The 23,469-nt window shown below is 43.7% G+C and overlaps 1 protein-coding gene and 1 long non-coding RNA gene across 2 annotated transcripts in view; one reads left to right on the top strand and one right to left on the bottom strand.

Annotated features, from left to right (window-relative positions):
• Positions 1–5,613: 5,613 nt before the first annotated feature.
• On the top strand, positions 5,614–21,828 carry PPIF (peptidylprolyl isomerase F). The gene is given in 8 exon segments (XM_081913796.1): positions 5,614–5,680; positions 5,683–5,785; positions 5,787–6,048; positions 9,690–9,720; positions 11,662–11,750; positions 15,256–15,352; positions 17,193–17,268; positions 19,630–21,828. Coding segments are annotated over 8 exon segments (846 nt in total). The 5' UTR covers positions 5,614–5,628; the 3' UTR covers positions 19,766–21,828.
• The window catches only part of LOC309371227, a 29,946-nt gene continuing 12,732 nt past the window's right edge, over positions 6,256–23,469 (bottom strand). Inside the window, exons 3-5 of the long non-coding RNA XR_014168941.1 lie at positions 13,148–13,207; positions 10,483–10,576; positions 6,256–7,205 (exon numbers count right to left, since the gene is read on the bottom strand). This is a non-coding gene — a long non-coding RNA (uncharacterized lncRNA). The remainder of the gene's footprint in view (positions 7,206–10,482; positions 10,577–13,147; positions 13,208–23,469) is intronic.

Below are 23,469 nucleotides of genomic sequence, written 5' to 3'. Positions count from 1 at the left end.
TGAGACTCCTGAAGGGGAGTGAAAGGCGGGATATCAAATCCAAACTCCTCCTCTTCTTCTAAAAGGGCAATTGATCAATGAGGGGGAACCCATGTGAGCAATGGGTGGTGGAGGAAGACGCAATTAACACCAGTAATCACCTCTAAAAGGTGGTAAGAACTGAAATGGACTGGCTTTTCCTACCAGACAGTGTTGTGGAGTCAAAGGGAGGCTACTCTGGCACATGAGTAACGGTGCACCATGATAATGGACTCTGTCACTACAGCTAAGTGTATGGAAAATTTATCACAGTTCCAGAAATTCTTGAAAAATTCTTCATTCAAAAGCAGAGTACAATGCAGATGTGAATCATGCTTCTCAGGTACAACAGGCTTCATATTGCACATCTTTCATATCTCTGTCACTGTTCCCTCCGCCCCAGATCCAGGAACGGTAGTCTCAAACCTGCTACCTTTCGGGAGTGGCTCTCAAGTTGCTGAACCTCATCTACACCTTTACTTCCCTGGTTTGTAACACTTCCTCCCTGACATCAGAGCTTCATCACTGCTACTCCACTCATGCAAGAGACAGCATCTCTTGCCATGTCTTACCTGCATCAATACTGACTACAAAAGCAATGTAGACTTTGGTCACCTTCAGACTCTCAGTGTTTTGCAGGAGAGATTTAAGTACATACTGTACTAAAAATTTAGGTTTGTGCAATACAAGTGAATTAAAACACTCAACAGCAGTTGGTGAGGAGGGCACAGCACTGACCCCCCCCATGGTCCTATCACCCTCCTCCCTACTGGTAAGCAGTATTGGTTCTGCTATGCCACCCACCCACCCACCCAAATTACTCCTGAAAGTGCGCTTTTTTAAAAGAAATTTTTGTGGTTTGGGAAGCAATGGGAAAAGGCACTGAAAAAGGATGGATAAATGAATTGTCAACACTGCACAAGCAAACCATTATGAATCCTCAATGTTGTATAACCTCCCTGCAAACAAATAATGAATGCTCAATAAAGACTGGGAATAGTCTAATCTCCATGTAGGCTTTACGCTGGCAAACCCGAGTGAATTTTCAATGAACAGGTCATAGTGAAGGAGCCCCCATTCAGAACCAATGTCTATTTTTTCCCTAATTGATGCCCTGAATTTGCAAAACAGCAGGCAAACTCCATACAGTCTTTATCATCAGGCAGCCACCTTCACTGTACCTTCACCTCTTTTTGGTGCCTGCAAAAAACACTTTTGTTCAGACAAGTCTACCATGTAGAATGTTTACACGTGTGTTATCCCTTTTTAAGGTTATCACCGATTACAACTTTAAAGTTTTAAATAGCTGCTTTTAACTGTATTTTATAATTATTTAATTCTTTTTGGAAACTGCTTCAAGGTTTTTTACAATCAAATGTTATGACATAAATAAAATAAATCACCATACCCCCAGGAAAGCTCTAGTAATTTTGGTATCAGTACAGTAGTACTCCGATGTGGCACTGATATAAATACGTACATTTAAACAGACTATCAAATAATTTCTAAACAAAACTGACAGTGGAGTTCTTGTTTTAAAATACATGAGATTTGTCACTGTCACTGATAAAAAAACTTCTTAAAATACATTTTTAAAAATGGAAAGAGGCAATGAAGTCAACTACATGTTTAAAGAAGAGACTGACGAATCACAACAACAAACTGCTAGAAAGGTCTCTGAAAGCACCAATCCTGACCCAAGTGTGTCAGATGTCCTTGCCATAAGGACCATTTTAAAGCTGTATTTTCCTATACACATTGACTATGAAGTTGGTTAAATATTAGCTCAAGAGCCACACAGAGCAAAGCTTCTGGAACCTTCCCTAGAATTCATGCATCTTGTACTCACATACAACTTTCTGATATATGGAACACACGTCTCCAGCTATTTTTAAGTCAACCTTTATAAGTCATTAAAAAATTAAGAAACATATTTCAAAAGTGTTCCTTGATCTCAGGCCTAACCCTGTAACCTGAGCACAGAGGATGGCTGGGTCCAATGCACAAGAAACTAAATCAATGTTTCCCAAACTTGGGTGTCAAGCAATTTTCAGACTACAATTCCCATCATCACAGACTACTGGTCCTGCTAACTATGGATGATGGGAGTTGTAGTCCAAAAATTGCTGGAGACCCAAGTTTGGGAAACCCTGAATGAAACTTTCCATTATATGGAAAGGTGGCTTATAACAATGGAATGTAGTTGCTACATGGCTAATTTCCAAATCATTACCTTAGTGAGGAAGAGGAATCAATGAAAAGATTATGAAAGAGATTTAGCACTTGGAACACCTTGTGAAGCGCTCTGAAAATGCATGACGTCACAAACAGCTGTGTCACAAACAGCCCTGAACGTTTCACTTATTTATTCTCTATATAAACACTGTATCACAACAGATAATTATCGGCTTTGGCTCTTACATATTTAAATGACTGCAGCCATATGTCATGTGATGATTAGAAACTATTTACTCTCAACTACGTGCTTCTTCACACCAGCGTATAACATATCATTAGTCTGCTCATGACATTTCCCCAAAGCATCTTAAACACTCTGTGGGCTGCGTCAATCAGACAGTCAACTCTCACAGGGACAAAGAGCCCACAACTCCCAGACAAGTAATTGTCTGATATATGATCTATATGTGATGTGCTGCAAGCACAGCCCCAATTCAGCAAGAGGCACTGCTCTTGCAACCTTGTCTAACCCTCACAGCATTCTTGGCAGGCACAGGAAAGGGATTCATCATGCACAGAATGATAGGCACAAATCAGCCTTTATACACCGTATATTTCACAAAATCTTCACGATATCTTCAAATTCCATTTAATTCTATTTAATTCACTATTCCAGGCAAAAAGATAAAATATACAGTTCAGTCAGCTCTGGGCCTAGCCCTGATAATGGAGAAAGTATATGTAAATAATTTCACCTAGAAATAGTAGAGTCAATGGAAACCACTGCAATGTAATTAGCTAAACAATTAAAAAACACACAACGGTTTTCTTCCTGCATAAAATGGAGAAATAGTTAATAATTCTTCCCTTTCTTTCTTATTTGATTAGGTAAAAGGTAAAGGTAAAGGTACCCCTGCCCGTAGGGGCCAGTCTTGACAGACTCTGGGGTTGTGCGCCCATCTCACTTAAGAGGCCAGGGGCCAGCGCTGTCCGGAGACACTTCCGGGTCACGTGGCCAGCGTGACATCGCTGCTCTGGCGAGCCAGAGCCGCACACGGAAACGCCGTTTACCTTCCCGCTGGTAAGCGGTCCCTATTTATCTACTTGCACCCGGAGGTGCTTTCGAACTGCTAGGTTGGCAGGCGCTGGGACCAAGCAGCGGGAGCGCACCCCGCCGCAGGGATTTGAACCGCCGACCTTTCGATCGGCAAGTCCTAGGCGCTGAGGCTTTAACCCACAGCGCCACCTGCGTCCCTATTTGATTAGGTACATAAAACCAAAATAAACAGACAAACTGGGAGGTTCCCATCTGTTGGGTGGGGATTGTTGATATGATTTGATATTCTCAATGATGACAGGGCTGTGCAGAGGAAGAGATCATTTATAGGGGCCTCCTGCTTGGCTAGAACCTTTTGAGAGCTTCATTTACAATTTCACAAGTTGAAGAAACCACAAACACCACACACCTTATAACAATCTGATCCAACACAGAAATGTCGTAATAAAAACATAACTTTAAAATAAACAAAAATAAAATAGAGTAATATTCAACCATCCATTAGAATGCAATATTACACAATAAAAATTATTATCAGCAAATAATAATTAAATGGAAATTCGCTCTTAATACAATAAATAATTTCTAAACTATAACCAATAAAAAATAACAGCAAGTCACCGTGCATAACACAATACAAATTGAGAAGCACAACTTATACACACAACTTATAAAATTATTATTTTTAAAAATTTCCCTGACCTCCTCTCTTCCCAGCTGCTTCTGCTGTTCCTAAAGTCATAATCTAGGAAAGGCTGCTAGGGCTGGAAGGTGGGGCAAGGCAGGTGGAAAAAGCCATTGTCTGATGGCCAGCACAAAGTCTGGAGGTCCAACATGGCCCAAAAGCCAGCCCTCAAGGCCTTTGTTAGCGGCCCTCTGCAGCATTCAACACCCCCTTGTCCCTCATGCTGCCTTCCTACAGCCACATAAGTGAGGTGCTCGGCTTTGGGAAGGAGGCGTCAGGGCTCTGACAGAATTCTAATCCTCCAAAGCCTAGTTAGCTCTTTCCCTGCTTTGAGAAGAAGGGAAAGCTCGAGGACCCTGCCAGAGCCTCTTGCATCCTTCCCAAAACCGGGTGCCTCATTTTGCCAGCTTTGGGAAGGCAGCTTGAGGGCAAGTGAGGGGGGGGTCACATTTTGGCCTTGCTCCTGCCCAACCCCGCAAGAGTGAAAAGGCAATGTGCGGCCCACAATTTCTCTGTCAAAATATTATGGTGGCCTACTTGGTATTAATAGTTTGGCTGCCCTAAACCGGAGAGCTACTGGTTCCCCATCTCTACATTTATGCTCCCCCCCCCCAAAAAAAATTCCTGAGCTGCATTCCCCTCCCCCCCCCTTTAAGCTGGCAGCCCTAGGAAGACGGTGGGCATTTTTTGTTTTCTGCCCAACTTAGACTGTAAGAGCCTACCTTCTGTACAGTTTCTAACTTTTTTGTTGTTGTTGTTTACACTACATAATGATAATAATGATAATAATAATAATAATGATAATAATGATAATAACGTATTACCAGTGCTATTTTTCCGGAAAAAGAGGTGCTGGAGCTCCCCATGAACGCCTCCCTTGCTCTCTTATAATGGTGATGGCTCCCACCTGGGAGATGCAGGAACTGAATTCTAGCAAGTTCCGGCTTAAAAAAAAAGTCCTGGGTGTTACTATTACATTATCAGCACCTGCTGTCATTCCCACCCATTTCTGCCCTACACTGAGGGGGTGGGCGAGGCGTAAAGGCGCTTGTTTTAGTAATGGGCAACCGGCTTCCTCGGGTGGCCTTGCCACGGTTCGTTTGTTTTTGCCCCATTTCACCCTCACACAACCAACCTGCGGCAGTAGATGAGAGGACTCTTCTTCCTTGGAGGTTTATAAGCGGGGGGCGGGGTGGCCACCTGTCGGGGATTACTTTAGCCGAGATTCCTTTGTTGCTCGGGGTTGGACTAGATGACCCTCGGGGGTCCCTTCCACCTTTACAACCGCAGGGTTTTTGCCAAAGGCGCCAAGACCTTCCAAAGCGCCCGAGGAGGGATTTGACCACAAGGGCAGTTTTCAGTAAAGCAAAAACACGTATTTGAAGTGAGGGAGGAGGAGGAGGAGAAGAAGTAGCAGTGAGGAAAAGGAAATGGAGGGGAGAGAGAGAGAGAGAGAGAGAGAGAGAGAGAGAGAGAAGACGAAGAAGAAGAAGGAGGAGGAGGAGGAGGAAGAAGGGGAAAAGGAGGAGAAGCGGGCTTCCCACCCTGGCGAAGCGCTTAATCAGCCACGAAGAATGAAGCGCCGTTGCCGCCGCTTTTCACGCAGCCGCGCTCCCTGGGCGTCCCTCTCCCGCCTCTGGGGGCGCTGCGGAGGCGGAGAAAACGCTTAAAAAGGGCCCGAGCCCGCCGGATGGCTGTTCAGTTCCGGGCGCTTTTACGCACAGAGACGCACGCGCGCCTGTCTGCCTTTTGAGTGACCGCGCCGAAGTTTGGCTCCGCTTCCAGCCACCGCAGAAGGACTGCTTGCTTGGTGTCGCCTGCCCATCGGTCCGTCCTTCCTTCCTTCCTTCCTCCGCGCCGGCAAGCCGCCGCGATGTTAGCGCTCAGCTCTGCCCGCCGCCTGATGCTGCTCCTGGGGCAGCCTCAGCAGTGCCGGGCCGCCGCTGCCTCCGGGGAGCTGCTGCTGCTGCAGGTCTCCTCCGAGGGCGCCCTGAGCCGCGCCTGCCGCCGTGCCTGCAGCGACCACAAGCGCGACGACGGCGACGACAACCCGCTGGTCTACCTGGACGTGGGAGCGGACAACCAGCCCCTTGGCCGGGTGGTGTTGGAGGTACGCGCCGCTTCCTCCTCCCGGGGCTCCTTAAGCGGGGGGCGCGGGGTTGGCGCCTTCCCGCGTCCCTGAGGTGCCCTTGGAGCCTTTCGGGGAGGGCAGCCGAACTTGTTTTATTTACTTAGTGCATTTGGAGACCGCCTTTTCTTCCCAGGAGCTCAGTGGTTCTCCACCTCCTTCCCCGTGAGGTGGGTTAGGCAGAGAGACGGTGGCTGGCCCAAGGTCACCCAATGAACTTAATGGCTGAGTGAGGATTTGAGCCCTGGTGCCCCTATATCCAATTCTTGAACCGTTATACTGTCAGGGGCTTAGCTTTGCCTGTATCAGCGTTGCCAACAGACATCGCTGTTTTGTTGTTGTGTAAGGGATCCAATGACACTTATCAAAACTCTGCAGCTTGGAAGGGAGTTCTTCTCACTTTGCAAGGAGCCGGCAAGAAAATCACCACCTGTTGAATTTACAGTCTGCTTGTTACAGTAGGGTTGTTAAATATTTTTAGGGCTAACGCCCTCTCCCTCCCCATCAGCAAAGCTTTTGCGTCTATAAAACAAACAGGGTGAAAGTTCTTTAACTCAGATTGTTGAATTTCTTCAGGGAAAAATGGGGCCCCAAAGATAGCAACCTAGAGAATACCCATTAAGCTTTTGTACTACTGAAGAGTGTAGCCTTGACTATTCGTTGCTTTTTTCAAGGTGCCTTTTTGGGATGTCTCCTTGAGCCAAGGGCACTTACTTAGAATAAATCAACCTGCTTTGTTCTAAGCAAATGAACTGTAAACATGATTTGGCAATTAAGAATTTAGTTGATGAAAATATTGGTCCTTCATCCCCTTTTGATGTATTTGTTGATGCCAATACAGTATGTATATTTCAAGATAAAAGTTAACCCCATTCCTTCTCAACAGAGTTCTCTTGAGGGAAGTTTACTTGTTGGAGGCAGAAACTGAGATATTGGCATTTCTCCTGAGAAAAGGGAATTCTGTAACATTTGGCAACTACAGAGAACCCTTCTTTGCATAACCTTTGCTGTAAGAGCTTGACACAGCCATAGGATGGCACCTTTTGAATTTGAGATAGTAGGGAACAAACCATGAACTCATATTTGTGTCAAGACAACTTACCGTAATCAGGAATTAAGTTCAGGTTCGGGCATGTGCCCTACAAATGGGAAAGATATTTTTATTAGAATTGTGAATTCTTTTCTATTCTAAAGGTGATTTTTCTGGGGGAGAGAATCCCTCCCCCAAAAGGACTGCTAGTCTGAAATGAATTCCTTTGGTGAGCTTAATTTAGTGGCTTACATTGAGAGTATTAGAGAAAGTGATATCTGTGTAATAGAATTTGGGGGAGAACTGTATTGGACAGGCTAAAAGAAGTTGTTGAAGGTCTTTGGTCCCTCATGTATTGCTTGGAGACCTCAGGGTCCTTCTCTTTTCAGGATGTATAGCAATGATCCCACAAGTACACCAAAGAGAGATGCTATTTTCCCTCACTGACTTAACTCCACTTATTGTTGACATCACCTGGAGTCTTTGATTTAATATTCCAATAGGGATTATTGGACAACAGATCTTACATACACTAGAAACACGGTTGCAACGTTGGTCCTAAAGAAAATGAATAGGGGAAGCAAGTAAGATGTTTTCTTTCGAACCAAATAATTTTCAAAATATTAGGCACAAACTGCAGGACTTGAGTGTTTGTGGGAAATAGGAGTGAAGTTGATGTTGTACTAGCTAGGGCCATGCTTTTATCTATCCAAGTCCCCGCTGATTTTTCAGACAAAGCAACCCTTCCTATCTGAGTCAACATGTTATCAGAATAGAGGAGCCAAAATGATCAAAGGGATGGAGCAACTCCCCTATGAGGAAAGGTTGCAGGATTTGGGATTTTTTAAGTTTAGAGAAAAGGCAAGCAAGAGGGGAAGTGATCAAAGTGTCTAAAATTATGCATGGAGAGAGTGGCCAGAGAAAAGTTTTTCTCCATCTGACATTGGAATTCATGGGCATCCAATGTTGGGAGATTCAGGACAGATAAAAGCACATCTTCATGCAGCACATGGGCTGTGGAACTTGTTTTCCCACAGGTAGTGATGGCCACCAACTTGGATGGCTTTAAAATATTAGACAAATTAATGGACAAAAGGGCTGCCAGTGGCTACTAGCCATGATGGCTGTGCTCTACCTCCACAGTCAGAGGCAGCAAGGTTCTCAAATACCAGCTGCTGAGAACCACAGGAGAGAAGAGTGCTCTTGTGCTCATGTTCTGCTCCCCAATTTCCCACAAGCATCTCTGGTTGACCACTGTGAGAACAGGATGTGGGATTAGACAAGCCTTTGGCCTGTCTCTTCTTACACATGCCCATTATACCTTTTATGATAAGGGTAGTACAAATACTGCGGTCTGGAAATGCTTGCTCATGATCGGATCACATTAAATTGTTCCAAGGATATTTATGGAGATATGAAAAGACAAATAGGTGCAGCAACTTTTATCCAATTAATACTTTTTTCTGAGATATCCTTGAGATATCCTTCATAATGTCAAGGCTATCACCAAGCGTGGTTGGACATGACAAGTCAAAATCACTTTCACGTAAACAGGAGCAGAAGCTTTTTGAGAGCCAATTCTTTTTTACTCCATAGTATCTCTGTGCCCCAAATCCGATGTTCACAAATTTGAGGTTCCCAAAAGCACAGACGTGTTGGAAGGCAGGCATATGTGTTTAAAAAAATGTTAGTAGGCTACACTTGTAGGTTGCAGGTCTGAGCAGTTCACACTTGAAGTAACTGTCAGTGATCTGACTAAGCTCATATGCACACAGAGATGGTATTGTATAAAAATTAGTTCTCCTTTGTTTTTTTCCATGTACCTTTCTAGAAGATGATCTTAAATGCTTGCCAAGTCATGCATATGGGAATCTCTTGGGAAGGTTATGTGGGAGAAGCATTCCATTGTAATCTTCCCACAGGCAATTACATGCAGGATCACTTCCAAGAACCATGAGTGTTAAACCCTGTGTCATTAAATTGACCTAATGACACCCTCAGGTGATTGTGAGTAGGCTCACAGACAACATCACATGATGCTAAGCAAGCAGGTCACAGGCAAGGGTGTTCAGAATAAAAAAAGTTATACATTGAGCTAGGGCTGCTTATTCTGTAATTGCAAGCATCTTTAACAACTCCTTCTCCAGTGCAATCTACAGTACTTAACTGATGAAAGGATATAATGCAGTAAAATTCCATGTTGTGAAATTTCTACGCTGTGTGTGTGTAGATCTTCACACATGGAGATTTCTTGCCCTTTGTCCTTCCTCTTCCTTTTTAGTTTCAAACCGAAACTACTGGGCTTTTTTTAAAAAAAAAATTTGTGGGCTGTTTGTATTAGGCTTTCTGAATGTGTCAAAGAATTTGGAAGTTGGTGAATGCTGGTGTAGCTCTGGTTTCTAGTAATTCTGCTGAGCTGACTAATTTTTCATAGAATCGTAGAATTATAAAGTTGCTACTTGGTGCAGGTTAGATCTTTTGCTTTTAGCTAATACTGTGTTATTTCGTTTTGTTTTTTGAAAGAATGGATTATATATTTTATATTACATTGGATAATGTGTTTTCTCTCTCTCTCTCTTTCTCCTCCTAATAGCTGAAAGCTGATGTGGTGCCAAAGACTGCAGGTAGGACAATACTTTTGCCAGTTCCGTATTGAATTTTCAGGGTTATGTAATGTTGGTAAGAAAATGAAGGGAAATTGAAATGCTTTTTCTGAAACAAAAATAGTGTCTTAAAGTTAGTCAACAAGGTGGTTACAGGGAAGGCATATAAAGGAGATCAATTTTTTTCACTTTATCTTCCCTGTTTGTAGCACAGATCCTTTCCAGGTTTGGTTTTGTGTATTACATACTCCCAACTTTTTGGAATCCTATTCTGTTGATTCTACTCTGCTTCTACCCAATGTTGATCTTTTCATTTCTTGCTGTGTTTGCTTATCCACACTTGCCTTTTGCCCTGCTCATTCCAGGCACATGTTCTCTCTTAAAAGCTCTGTGTCCAAGCTGCTTTTTTGTTGTTGTTCTTTTGCCCCAAACTTTCCCTGCAAAAACCAGCTCTTTTAGCATTTAGTTGGAGCAAATATCAATTCAAGATTTCCATGGATTACTGTTTGGATTACTGTTTGATTGAGCTCTAAAGAGAGGGTTTTCATAGGGCAAGCTCTGGAGCAAAAAAGAAGAGGGGTTGCTTGGACATGGAGCTTTAAAGGAACATTATCTGTATGAACATGCACTCACGTCCTTGTTTCATAGAAACTCATGATGTGACCAGGGCTACAATCCTATACCCACTTCTCCTGGGAGTAAACCTCATTGGACTCAGTGGGATTTAATTTCTGAGTAGACAGGTATAGGACTGTGTTTTAAATCAAGTTCAAGTAGACCTACCTGTTTAATTGAGCAACTGTAATTGTGAGCCTTAGTTTCTCGTCATTCTGTGAGTCTGTGTGCCCATCATCAATTCATTGCTGTTGATTTTTAGCTGTGCAAAAATACATTAAGATGATAAGCTTGTGCAAATATTGGGCCAAATCCAGCATCTTTTTATATTGGAATCCTGCACGTGCAAGAGCTTCCTGCGCACAATGGAGCGTGCCTGTGTGCTTGCATAGTTTCCCCTCTTGCAGAAGACAAAGAATCCCTAAAATGTGGCAACTATAATTTTTTCAGAGGCAAGTAAGAATTTCCAAGAAGGGTAATTACAGCCCAGCTGTATCTATTGGCAAATACATTTAAGAATAAACAACAATACTGTGGTCAAGAGCTTCATGGTATGCCTAAAATATTACCACCAAATGCACTAGGATTCTGCTGACAACTCATTGTTGTCTGCAGTCCTTCAATCTTCATGGGATGCTTTGATCCTGACCCTTCTAGAGTTGCCTTAGTGTATGGTGCAGGAAGTGTCTGTGCAACAGGGATGGAACAGGGAGCTGTGGGCATCCTTTTAGGCCTGACTACCAAGGTGCAGCATTGCACCCCAAAACCTGTTTTCCCCTCAGGTGGTAAGCCTGTTTCTGAGCTGGGGTCTACAGTTGGGGATTGACATGATGGAATTCATATGGAAAACTAGCGCCCTGGAGAGAAGTGTTGCCTGGAATAACCTTTTCTCCCTGATTTTCTGTGTACATTCAGACATGTCAGCCTCCCACCACAACCTGAAGCGGTATAGTGCAGACCTGAGTTTGCCACCTTTCCTTAGGTTCTCCATTGAAGCTGAAGCTCCATTGAAGCTTGCGAAATTGCACAGCATTGATGTCAGCTATTTGCATGCCTAAAATGTCAAGGCCCTTTTGCCCTTACAGATTTCAGGTATGCAAATCTCAGCAACCAGGAGTGGCAGGAGGAGGTTTATAGTAAATGTAGGAATCATTGCAGACACCCTGGTATAATTCCCCCCCCCCCAAAAGAAATCTTTCTAAAAATCTGTTCAGAATATTGCATTGAAGCATGCTCTATTGGATGGATTGTGTTTTCATTGCTTGTATAGCTGTACAAAGTGTTTTGCCATGGTTGTCAAGCTTCCTTGTTAGTAACAGTGCTGCCTTCTCCCCTTTCCACCCTCAGAAAATTTTAGAGCGCTGTGCACTGGAGAAAAGGGCTTCGGATACAAAGGATCCACCTTTCACCGAGTGATTCCTTCTTTCATGTGCCAGGTAATTAAACTGGAGGTTTCTACTAAGCCACTTGAAGTTTTGAAAGAGCAGCTGAGGTGTAATTGGAAGAAATGCAATTTCCAGGAAAAGCCTTTGCTGCAGCACTGGAAAGTTCTTGCATTGTATCCCTGTGTTCAGCAGCAGTAGCAGCTGTCAAGTTGCCATGTAATAATCTTGTGAATTCTCAGAAAGTCAGTATACCTGGGTGGTGGAGCTAGCATCTTACAGAAGGCAAACTGACAGCTTCTGCAAGTGAACTCTTTCAGCCAGCTGTGGAGAGTTGTCTGTCTTAGGAGTTCAGCTCGGTAAGAAGGGATCCACTTTGCATGTCCATGGATAACCTGGTTGCTAAATCATTCACAGACTACCTGAATCAGGGTCACGATTTAATATGTAGCAGGGCAGGTCCTTTATGGCAATCTGCTGAAAGTCAGTCCCAGCAGACAGACGTGTGAATCAAAATAAAAGGGAGGTGAAAAATGGGCTGAGAGTTACTTTGTCAACCACTTGCTAAACCAGCGATTGAAGGAAAATCACTGCTCAAAGTGCTGTCCTCCAGCCACCAGGCACAATCAAATAAGAGAGAGAGAGAGACGGAGCATCAGTAACAGGCATGACACCTTCATTTCCCAAGGAATGAAATGAATTACTTCCTTTTGTTTTCTGTCGTGTCCTTTCTCCAAGGACCTCTGGGTGGTGGAGCAAATAGCAGTGAATTTCACTAGGGCAAAGAGGGGACTTTAAAAGCTGCAATTTACAGTGAAGTCTGGAAGCTGCAATTGGTGTAGTTAAAATTAAGTTAAATGAAGAGATAGGCAGATCCCAATATTTCCCTTTCCTGTGTTTACCTCCACGATTTCTATACTCACTGGAGCCTCCACAAGAAGTTTAAGCAATGTTTGGGGATAGGGTGCTGTTTGTTAACTGCATCTCTGGTGCAGTGTTTTCTGCCAATATGTGACATTTCAAATGCAGAAAACAGGTATATTAGAGTATTATTTCAACACTGCATCTGAAAAGACTTATACATCTAGAAAGTTGGTACTGTGGATGTTTAGAAAATTGTTTAATATGAATAAATAACAGGCCAGTTTGCCTTATGAAAACAATCCTAGTCTGTTTTACCTCTGCTAAAACAAATGGCTGTCTCACTAAAAGGGACTATTTGTTAGGAAAAGGGCTGACTGTTTGTGTGGAATTGTAATGAGCTTTGGTAGGAGAAAAACCAGCAAGTATATCTTTTGTTCTTGATCTCTGACATCATAATCTTCATTAGTGTTTGCATTAATAGAATAAATATTTGAAAGAGAAATATCACAGGTGTCTTTTAACTACACCAAACCTGGAAAGGGTATACATTTTTGTTGTATAATTGGCTGAGTCAGTAAACTGTTTACCTTGAAGAATGTGTGAGGTGGCAGTTCCTTCTAATTTGGATGCAGATGTATCCCAAATTTCTGTAAAAAAGGCACAAAGGATTTTGGTTACACCCAGAATGGTGGAAAACCTGTGAACCTCCAAATCTTCTTGGACCTTCCATCAGCCTCAGTCAGCATGGCCAATGGTTAGGGATGATAGGGGTTGCAGTTCAACAACAGAAGGACGCACCAGTTTCCCCACTATATATCCTAGATTTAAAGAAAGGAGACAAAGTTAAATCTGAGTATCTTCTTTGCTGTGGCCTAGAGAATTGTGGTTTTTCCTATTGCACATAGTGGGTGCATTTCAACTATGTATGTAGCCAAATGACTTTGAATGCATTTGAGATGAAAGCCCTTAAAATAATTACATCTTGAGTAACTGGGCTCCAGATTCTTGGAAACCAAACAGTCTGCAAAGAAGCAAGACTGTGTTCCTGTTCTACCCAAGCCTTAAACCTTTCTCCCCTCCTTCTTCTTCTTTTTTTGGAATAATGTTGCCTTCTTCCACAGCTGCGTACTTTTTCTTCCTCATCTAAGGCAGCATAGGACTGACAGTGGTGCCTGGTTAGGGTTAGGGACAAATATCTAAGCTGTTTAATGATGGGCTGCAACCAAAGTGTCTAGTTTCCTTGTTTGCAGAACGTGATGTTGAAGGGAAAGAGTAGTTCTTACATGCAAGTAGTCTTCCTTCATAGTGTTGAAATCAGAAGGAATATTTGTCAGTAGGTGCTTGTGTCACAGTATCTATGACAAGCTTCTTCCTAACTCCTGCCTCTTATCTCCCTCCCACAGATTCTCAGGAGTAATATTTTGAGTTTATGATGTAAAGTTCTCCAAGCAGGCACCTGATCTTAAGCCTCTCTTAAGATTGTGGCATTCATCTTCTAAACTCGTAGTAGGAATGCCTGTCATTTCATAACTAAAATGTGAAGTCACCGTGACGTAGCTAATTGGCAAAATTAGAGGTACTGAACCTTGACAATTTAAATGCTCCCAAATTATAGGGTGTGCTTTCACACTTGTTCAGGTATAACCAAGGGTATTGATGTAATTATTTCCCAGTTCCTTCCAAGTATAACCCACTGTTAATCATTTTAGGAACCTTTCCCCCTCTAAATGAAAGTGTACTAGTTTTTCATTGGGGCATGACGGCAGCGACCTTGCGACAACAAACCAAGCATGCAATTTTTCAGTAGCAGTTTTTGATCTTTCCTGGGGTGCAGAGTTGTTGTTGTGTGATGCTCCAAAGTCCTTGTAGGTGCATTAATCTAGGCCAGCATTTCCCAACCTGTTGCCTTCCAGGTGATGTTAGAGTGCAGTTCCCATCACCCCCCAACCAGTGGCCAGTGGTCAGGAATGATGACAGTAAGGGCTGGATGATGTTGGATTTTCAACATCACAGTGTATCACGAGCCAGACGTCACGGTGTGGCAATAAACTGTGATGATGAAAAAAAGCTGCATTGGCCCCAGCTGGCAAGGTGCTGGGTGAAACTGCCACAGCTGAGCTCCATGAGCTCCTGCCCCCAGCGGAGCCAGCCCTGAGTCCCCCTGGGAAGGGCAGGCTTCGCGCTTCCCAACTGAGCAGCCGCAATCCTGCTCCTCTCATGCAAGCAGGAGCAGGGTTCGGGGCTCTCTTAGCTGGGGGGGAGCACTTTAACAGAGCCCCCATCCCACTGCTGCCTCTCCCTGTTGGAGCAGGTGGGAGGCAAAGGGTAGAGGTTTGCTTAGTGCAGGCATAGGCACACTCAGCCCTCCAGATGTTTTGGGACTACAACTACCATCATCCCTTGCTAACAGGACCAGTGGTCAGGGATGATGGGAGTTGTAGTCCCAAAACATCTGGAGGGCCAAGTTTGCCTATGCCTGGCTTAGTGGGTCCAAGGTTGAAGTGAGATTTGAAGTGTGGACTCACCTCATTCGTAGGTCAGTCTCCTAACCACCCTGCGGTGCTAGCAACTCTGATGTTTAAAACCACTTTAAATACAGTATTTTGTATTGTACTATCTGGCCATATGTTAGTCAGCTAGAACAGGCATATGTTGCTATGTGTATGTACTTTGACAAAACTTGTATCCCTTCCAGGGTGGCGACTTTACAAATCACAACGGAACAGGTGGCAAATCAATATACGGTAGTCGGTTTCCTGATGAAAACTTCACCCTTAAACATATCGGACCAGGTAAGCAAAGTTTCCCTTCTCTCTCTCTCTCTCTCTCTCTCTCTCTCTCTCTCTCTCTCTCTCTCTCTTTTTTTTATTTTGTATGTTCTGTTTGCAGAAAGGGATGGTGGAGGTAGGGCAGGCCTACACTTGAATTTCCAAGCCTATGTTGAAGTTGTTGGTCGTATGGTAAGCTCATGAGCCAGAAGACCAGCTTCTGAGAATGACTAGGGCATTTCTGGGCCTCACGCCAATGTCTGAAGCAGATTATGGAAATCTGATAAAGATTTATTTGCATTGGTATTGTTAAGTCTCAAGTTATAGGACAGAGCTTTTAAACAAGCATAATTAAAACGCCATATTATAGCCAGGTAGTGGTAATTTGAAACTGTTGTGTCAGGGGTTCAGGAGCAGAGGCACAGGGGAAAGAGGAAGCGGAGAGCGAAGGAGAACAATCCGAGGGCAGCGTAGGTGAGGATGACAGTGGGGAAAGAGATTCCATGAGCCTGTCCAGTGATTCGGAAGATTCCCAGAAGGGAGCACCGATAGCCAGAGCAAGGGGGGTCCCGGGAGGGACGCACCAGAAGCAAGGGACCAGCGGTGACTCCCAAAGCAGCAGCTGGAGATCGGGACCAGTTTCCCCACCAGAGCGTAGCGGGGGGGAAGAGTCCCATGTGTCAGGACCGGCTTCCCCTCCAGGGGAAAGAGAAGATGAGTCAGGGCTGACCACGCCCCTATCGCTGAGTGAGGGAACAGAGGGGAAGTTAGATCCAGCTAGCCTCCCCGAAGGGGGAAGCAGTGACAGAAGCAGTGTAACGGTCAGGAGGAAGGTTGCCGGCTGGGCGCGCGCACCAAGTTCAAATGCACAGGCGCGCGGGACAGCTGGGAGTGCGGATTGGGAGCCAGGTCCTAAAGCACGCCGGAGGCAGGGGGAAGAATCCGGGGACTCTTCAGCATCAGAAGAGTCCAGAAAGGGCAACACCCCGGCGGGCAGGCGGACCCAGAGGAGAAAGGAGCAAAGGAGGAGGTGGAGCAAGGCTAGGGTCTTGAACTGGTGTCTGGGGGGAGGAGATTCAGACGGAGCTTCAGCGGTCTAGGGTTGAGACGTAGAGCTGCGCGCCGCGGCTTTGGAATCAAAACTGAACCTTAATAAAGACTTTGGTATATAACAAGAACTGGCGTTGGTCCTCTGTGAGCTGGGACCTTGGGCAGCTCTGACATGTTGTCACTTATTAGTTGTGTTGAAATTGACAGCCACGATCTTCCGAAAGCTCAAAACTGCATGAGTTTGTTCCTCATGTTCAATAGCGAAAGAAAGAGATGACACAGGGCAATATTCATATGTTCCCTTCATCCTTAGAATTACCCCATCAAAAAGTAGTAGTTAAGTTGCAGTTCTGTCTCAGATAGGCTATTCTGTGTCGGATATGCTATTCATCCTTTTAACATCTACATTGTTCAATTAGAATAGGCTATGTGTGTGGTGTTGCCATTTGCCAAGCTGAGCTTAGGATTTGTTTGTCAAAAAGCAATAGAGTCAGCCTGTTTATAGACAAGTGAGAAGAGGTAACCTTGGATTCCTGGCAAAGGGGATAGAATTAATTGGTCCCTCTTGCGGAAATTCTTTCATAAACCAGAGCCAGTGTCTGATTCTTCCAGTACAATATCAGATCTTTTACTGCATGCTTACAATGGCATGTTTTGTGAACTCCCGGTGGAATAGCATTCTCTTGTTTTTTCAAATGCAGGACCTAAAACAAAGAGGAGGCTTCATGCAGAAACTCCTTGAATGGCCTGTTAGGTTTTTTTGTCCTGTGTTCTTGTACAGCGCAGTTACATTGCTGTCTTGATGTTGTTGCAGGTGTTCTCTCAATGGCCAACGCTGGACCCAACACTAACGGATCTCAGTTCTTCATTTGCACAGCTAAAACTGATTGGTAAGCATTCTGCAAACACACATGTGGAAGGGCTTGTTTTTGTAACTAAGCTTTCTCAAAGCTTGGCAAATTGCACATGTTTGTGTTCCTTGCTAAGGAGCATGATGGAAGCAAATGGAATTGTATAGGTTGTGAAAATGCCCTGTAGGAGCTTTATACATTTTAATAAGCAGTTAAGCCCCATTGCTTTAGAGGGAAGTGAGAGGCAGACGAGGATCATCAACCTGAGAAGGTAGCCTGTCTAGGAGAAGGAAAACTCTGATCCTAAACCTCCTCTGCCTTGTGGGATATCTTTGGGAGAAGAAAAGGCTAAGTAGCAAATCCTACATAAATCCAGAGTGGAGTCCCTAAGACAGTTGAATGGCGCCTTGTACACTCCCTTCTGGCAACTTCTGCAGCCAAGCTGGTGCCAAATGTATTGCTCTGCTTTCCTTTGAACCACATTGGTGAGGCCAAGAGGGGGCCTTGTTGTCTGGGCAGCCCAGGACCTCCAGACACACTGCCCAGGCTTGTGCCCCAGGAAAGAACACTGCTATTGCAGTGGTTTGACTTCACTCCCAGCAACACACTCGATTATTTCTCGATACAGACTGATGCCAACAACAACAAAAGCTCTTGCACTGGCTCCGCCTAATTTCCATTTAGAAGTGAGCTGTGCTGCTCCTCAAGTGCTTCCTGTAAGCTCTGGTTTTAAATGAGAATACCTTAAACAGTAGAACTCTTCTGTTAATTGTGAATAATGGTCCCATTCAGAATGAGGGTGATGCCATGTTATGCAAAAGCAGATGAGGAAAAGCAGCCATAAAAAGCCAGTATAAAGGCTACAAAGGAGACGTGTGGGTTAGAAAACATTCACCCCAATCCCTAGAAAGCTCCATTTCTGCCTATAAACGTTTTGGTGCACCTGTAATAGGAATAGCAAATATATACTTGTATAGCCACATACTGAGAAGAGTCAGATAGGTACAAGCCTCAACACTGTTATTTAATTCTGCCAAAGCATAGATAGCATTGCTGTCTCCCATACGTAACTTTCCTACATGCCTAATGCATATTTGGAGGAAAACAGGCAGAGCACTGCATCATGTTTTCCTGCCTGCTAGTCAAACACTTAATGAGCACAAAGTCACTCCCATCGTCACATGTGGTGAATCAACGCAATATGCAAGTCAGAGAGTGCTAGAGGGCTAGAGTGACTTTGACTAACACACATCCCATAATGAGTATATAAGAATGAAAATGCCTTGAGTTGCTTGCTGGCATTTGGTAGCTTTAGCACATGTCAGGTTCTGAGCCTTAACTGTTTGGTTGATTAGGCTAAACACCATATTTGGGATTTGACAGGAGACCTCTGGTATTTTACCTGCTCTCCTAAGGGCTGGGTCAAATAACTTTGCACTGAATATGCAGACTTTAAATCATGTCTCACACTATCCATCAGCCTGTGTCCATGCAAAAAACATTTGTGTAGAAGCCCAGTGCCCTCTTCTCACGGTCCAGTTCTCACAGAACATTCTAGAGTTAAATCTACCTTGTCCAAAGTTCTGTGATGCTCCAGCCTATCCACTGCCACTTTAAATTTAGTTTTGAAATAGTACATCTCTCCACAGAAATGTATTCAGGGGGAAAAGCATGTCGTCTTTCCTACCCCACCCAATTTTAAGCCTTTGACTGAGAGTGTCTGGGTATCTTTTAGTCTGAGAAAAGTCTTGCACCACCACCCCAGAAAGAAGTGGAGTAGAGCTTCACAAAGTTTGTTGGCTCGGAAGCGGAGATAGAGCCCATTTGGACTACACTGAACTCAGAACTATTGAACTCTCTGTGCTGCACCAGTAGGGTTGAGCTGCAGGTTGTCCATACATCCATCTGCTCAGAAATGCCATCTCTAGGCACAAGAGCCCTCACGGAGGCATAGCGGTGGCCATATCTGTCAATGTTTATGCCACATCAAAACAGTGTCAAAATCACTTCAAGCTTATGGTTTGTAATTCTAGCTTGCTTAGATCCGGGTTTCCCAAACTTGGGTCTCCAGCTGTTTTTGGACTACAATTCCCATCATCCCTGACCACTGGTCCTGCTAGCTAGGGATGATGGGAGTTGTAGTCCAAAAACAGCTGGAGACCCAAGTTTGGGAATCCCCGGATTAGATGTTAACAGCGGTGGCTCCTCAATGCCAAGCTGATTGCTAAGCTTCCTCCTGGTTTGGTGTGATTTCTTTTTTAAAGTGTTTCTGGCATGGAATAAAACCTTTTCAGTAAGAAGAAAATTATCCCGCGTTTCAAGTCAACTCATTCTAGATTCCTTCCCATTCATACTGCAGTTTTCTTTTGCCGTTGCCCATTATTCTTGTTTTTATTGCAGGCTGGATGGGAAGCATGTTGTGTTTGGCCACGTGAAGGAAGGGATGGAGATTGTGAAAAAGATCGAGAGCTTTGGCTCCAAAAGTGGGAAGCCTTCAAAGAAGATTGTCATCACTGACTGTGGCGAGCTGAAATAAGTCAAGATGTGGGAGCCTCTGGCAAATCGTTGATGCAAAAAAAGGAATCTGCGTGAATTATTACTTGCACATTTCTCATCTGGATAAGACTTTGTACTGATAAGGATACTAACTCCTTGCTGAGCCATGATCAAGGACAATAGAAGTATATGAAGAATTTCAGTTTGGAAATTTCGTTTGATCTCACATGACCATATTCTGGTTTTTTTGTTTTGTTTTTAAATTGTACTACTTTTTATTTAAGTGTTACACTGAAGGTTCTCTTCAGTGCTTTATAATGGAAAATACAAGAACAATGGCTGCTAGCAAAGATCTGCTAAAAATTATCTGAAGTAGCTTATAATCTGAGCTGGGAATCTAAGATTCTTAGTTAGAGTGGGGAGTAACTAAGTTTCTTACAATTTAAAGATTACCCTGTGGTCTGGTTGAACTTGAACTCTCCTATTTCAAATGAATGTATTAATGTATGATCTCCAGCATCTGTGGAACAGCCGTCAGAATATGGGTAGCTAAATGATTAACTGATGTGACTTAGGAGTTCAGCTGATTTATCAAGGTAACTTAATGAACAGTACTCTCTCCCCTCCCCTTACTGAGAAAGGTGCTAAAGATCCATTTTATGCAAGGGTACACCAGTACTTGAAGTACATGGAATTCGTGGATTTCCTACTTCTAAATTTCTTCCAGTCTTGGACCATCTAGAACTTTTAACAAAGGGCAGAATTAACTAATAACTACTTTGACTGCTTAGAATGTAATGCTTGTGACGTGCTACTGTTAGGATTTGAATCTGGGAGCATGTTACCAGATCAGCCAGACATTCGGAAAGGAACTAGCCATACCTACATGACATGCAACTGTGAACTTTTTAAATGGAGCATGGGAAGGCCTTTCTTATAATGATTTTTTATTGTTATTATTTAGTCCTTCTCTACTGTGATGGATCCAATGTGAAAGCATCTCACTGTTGTGTTCCAAATATAGTAGGTCTGATTTATGTAAGAGCTGGTATTAAATACGATTTTCTGTGCTTTGACTTAAAACCAGAGTAAGTAGCTGAGAGAGGCTATGGAGATTGATAGAATCACGCAAGGAGGGAAAAGTTGAAGCAGTGGATTATTTTTCCCACTTAACTTGCTTCAGTCTCCAAATGAGTTACAGAAATGGAAGGTTCAGCTGAAGCAAGCTGAATTTAGGAAGAAATACTGAAACGATAAGGAGGCCCTTTGACCCATATTCTGGATATATCTACACTAACACCATTTTAAATCATAAGTCTCCCTTACTGCACCATCAAATAATTCTTAATGTTGGATGAGTGTTTCTCATCCCCATCACAGATCCTACAAATTCCCATGGTACCCTGTGGGAAGGGGGGATGTTAAACAAATTTCTGTGGTGTAGGTATATCCTGAATCACAGGAAAAGTGACCCACATAATTGGTAGCATTGTCGCTTTCTCTCAGGTGTGTTCAAAATTCACTGCAGGCCAGCAGTGATGAACTTTTGAGCACAGGTACAGAGCAAGGAAGGATGGCTGAAACGTCCTGAGATTCCCTGTGCTTGCAGGTGACTCTGAAATGGCCTGTTGAAACAAGCTGATATGTGTGTTCTTGGAGCTGGCTCCTGCTTGTGGATAGCACATGGCTTCTGTTGAGGGGGAAATGAAACGGGGAACCTCTCATGGCTCTTTTTAACCAGACCTACCTTTTTAATTTTTGAGTATGTTATAGTGAATGGCTATTGGGAGCTGAATCTGAGCATTTGGTAAAGTAAATATATAAAATGTGAATACCCTTCTATGATGTGAGTGGTTTTTCCCATAGTAGGTAGTATCTCTGCAGGTTGAAAATACTATTTGCACTAGGCTTGTGCATGTAGTGAAAGGTTAATTTAAAAACAAATAGGATACCTCCGGTCAATTGTTCTTGCATTCTTTGAAGTATATTTGAAATGCTAGCAATCTTAACTTGTTTGGCTTAGGTCGAGTATCAATAACTGGTATTTTTGTTACATGTTCGTTTTTGTATGTGTAAGGTCATTAAATACCTTTTTTGTAAAAAGTGATGGTCAGTTTCTTTTCAAAGTACAAAGGCAAAAATAGCTTGAGAAGAGGTACAAGAGCAGCTGCTTATACTAGGTTTATTGCCATTGTCCTGCTTTCCAAATACTGGCCACATATTGCAGGTCACCAGCACAAAGCCTTCATAAGTCCATCTTTGTAGTTATTGACATCCAAAATCAGGATTGGTGAACCTGTGCCCCCCCAATGTTGTTGGACTATAGCAGGCACCCCCAACCTGTGGCCCTCCAGATGTTTTGGCCTACAACTCCCATGATCCCTAGCTAATAGGACCCGTGGTCAGGGATGATGGGAATTGTAGTCCAAAACATCTGGAGGGCCGAAGGTTGGGAATGCCTGGATTATAGCTTCCATCATTCCAGACCATTAGCCATGTTGACTGGAGCTGTTAGGAGTTGGTCCAACGAACTGTTAGAGCAGCCTGCCTTAAGAGTTTGGATTTGATATCCTGCTTTATCACTACCCGAAGGAGTTGCAAAGCGGCTAACATTCTCCTTTCCCTTCCTCCCCCACAACAAACACTCTGTGAGGTGAGTGGGGCTGAGAGACTTCAAAGAAGTGTGACTAGCCCAAGGTCACCCAGCAGCTGCATGTGGCAATGATATTGAACTACAATTCCCATCACCCCTAGCTAGCAAGGCCAGAGCTCGGGGATGATGGGAGTTGTAGTCCAACAACATCTGGGGACGCACAGGTTGAGAACCGCTGTGGATCACAGGCTAGCCACCCCTATGGCAGCCATTGCTGTTTCTTTCCTTCACTTGTTGGAAAATTGCCTGAGTTTCTGTGACGTGCTGCTGTTTCAGAGCCATATGATATAAAAGCACTTATTTGTTTTAGGTGGTGCTGCATTAGCTAGACACACCACCCCTTTGGGAATGCAAATGTCTTTTGATGATCCAAACCTCAAATCTGATTAAACCTGTAATTCTGCCTTCCTGGGTTGGGTGACTGACTATGGGCTCTTAGTCACCCATTAATTTCTATGACAGATTTCATCACCTCTCTCCTGGTTCCTGCTTAAGCAAGTCAGCTGTGAGACGCTGCACTCAGAGGAAATGGTCTGGGTTGGTTTAGCAAAGTGCTACTTCATGAAGGCACGCACTGTAGCAGAGGGTCCTTCTCGACACCTCCCCCCCCCAAAAAATAGGTGATTGTTCATATAAAAAAGTCAAGACTGATGCTTGTCAGAGTTGTGAATATTTTGGAGTTGGGCTTTGAAGAGCCTAGGCCATTACTACAGCTGTGTCAGGCCAACCAGCTGAGAGCCTGACCACAGGAGTGGATCCATTCCTGTCTCACAAAGGTGACCTACATTACTTCGACTATGTAGCATTATGTTTCTAAAGCCCCATCTTTAGAAATGGACAAGTTAACTAGCTTGGATAAAAGTAAGCATTTGGTATGTTGAAATTTTGTGCCATTTTATGGAATATTAGAATTATTTTAATGTCTGGTTATAGGATGGGAGTTTGTCCTTGCACAATTATAAAAAAATGCTGCCCTTCTCCATTATTTCAGAGACTTTGTTTAGTTCACCCTTACAAATAAGCTATGGGACGCGGGTGGTGCTGTGGGTAAAACCTCAGCGCCTAGGGCTTGCCGATCACATGGTCGGCAG

The sequence above is a fragment of the Podarcis melisellensis genome (genome assembly GCF_964234715.1).
Source record: "Podarcis melisellensis genome assembly, chromosome: 5".
Classification (NCBI taxonomy): Eukaryota; Metazoa; Chordata; class Lepidosauria; order Squamata; family Lacertidae; genus Podarcis; species Podarcis melisellensis.
This window is presented reverse-complemented; position numbering and strand designations above follow the sequence as displayed.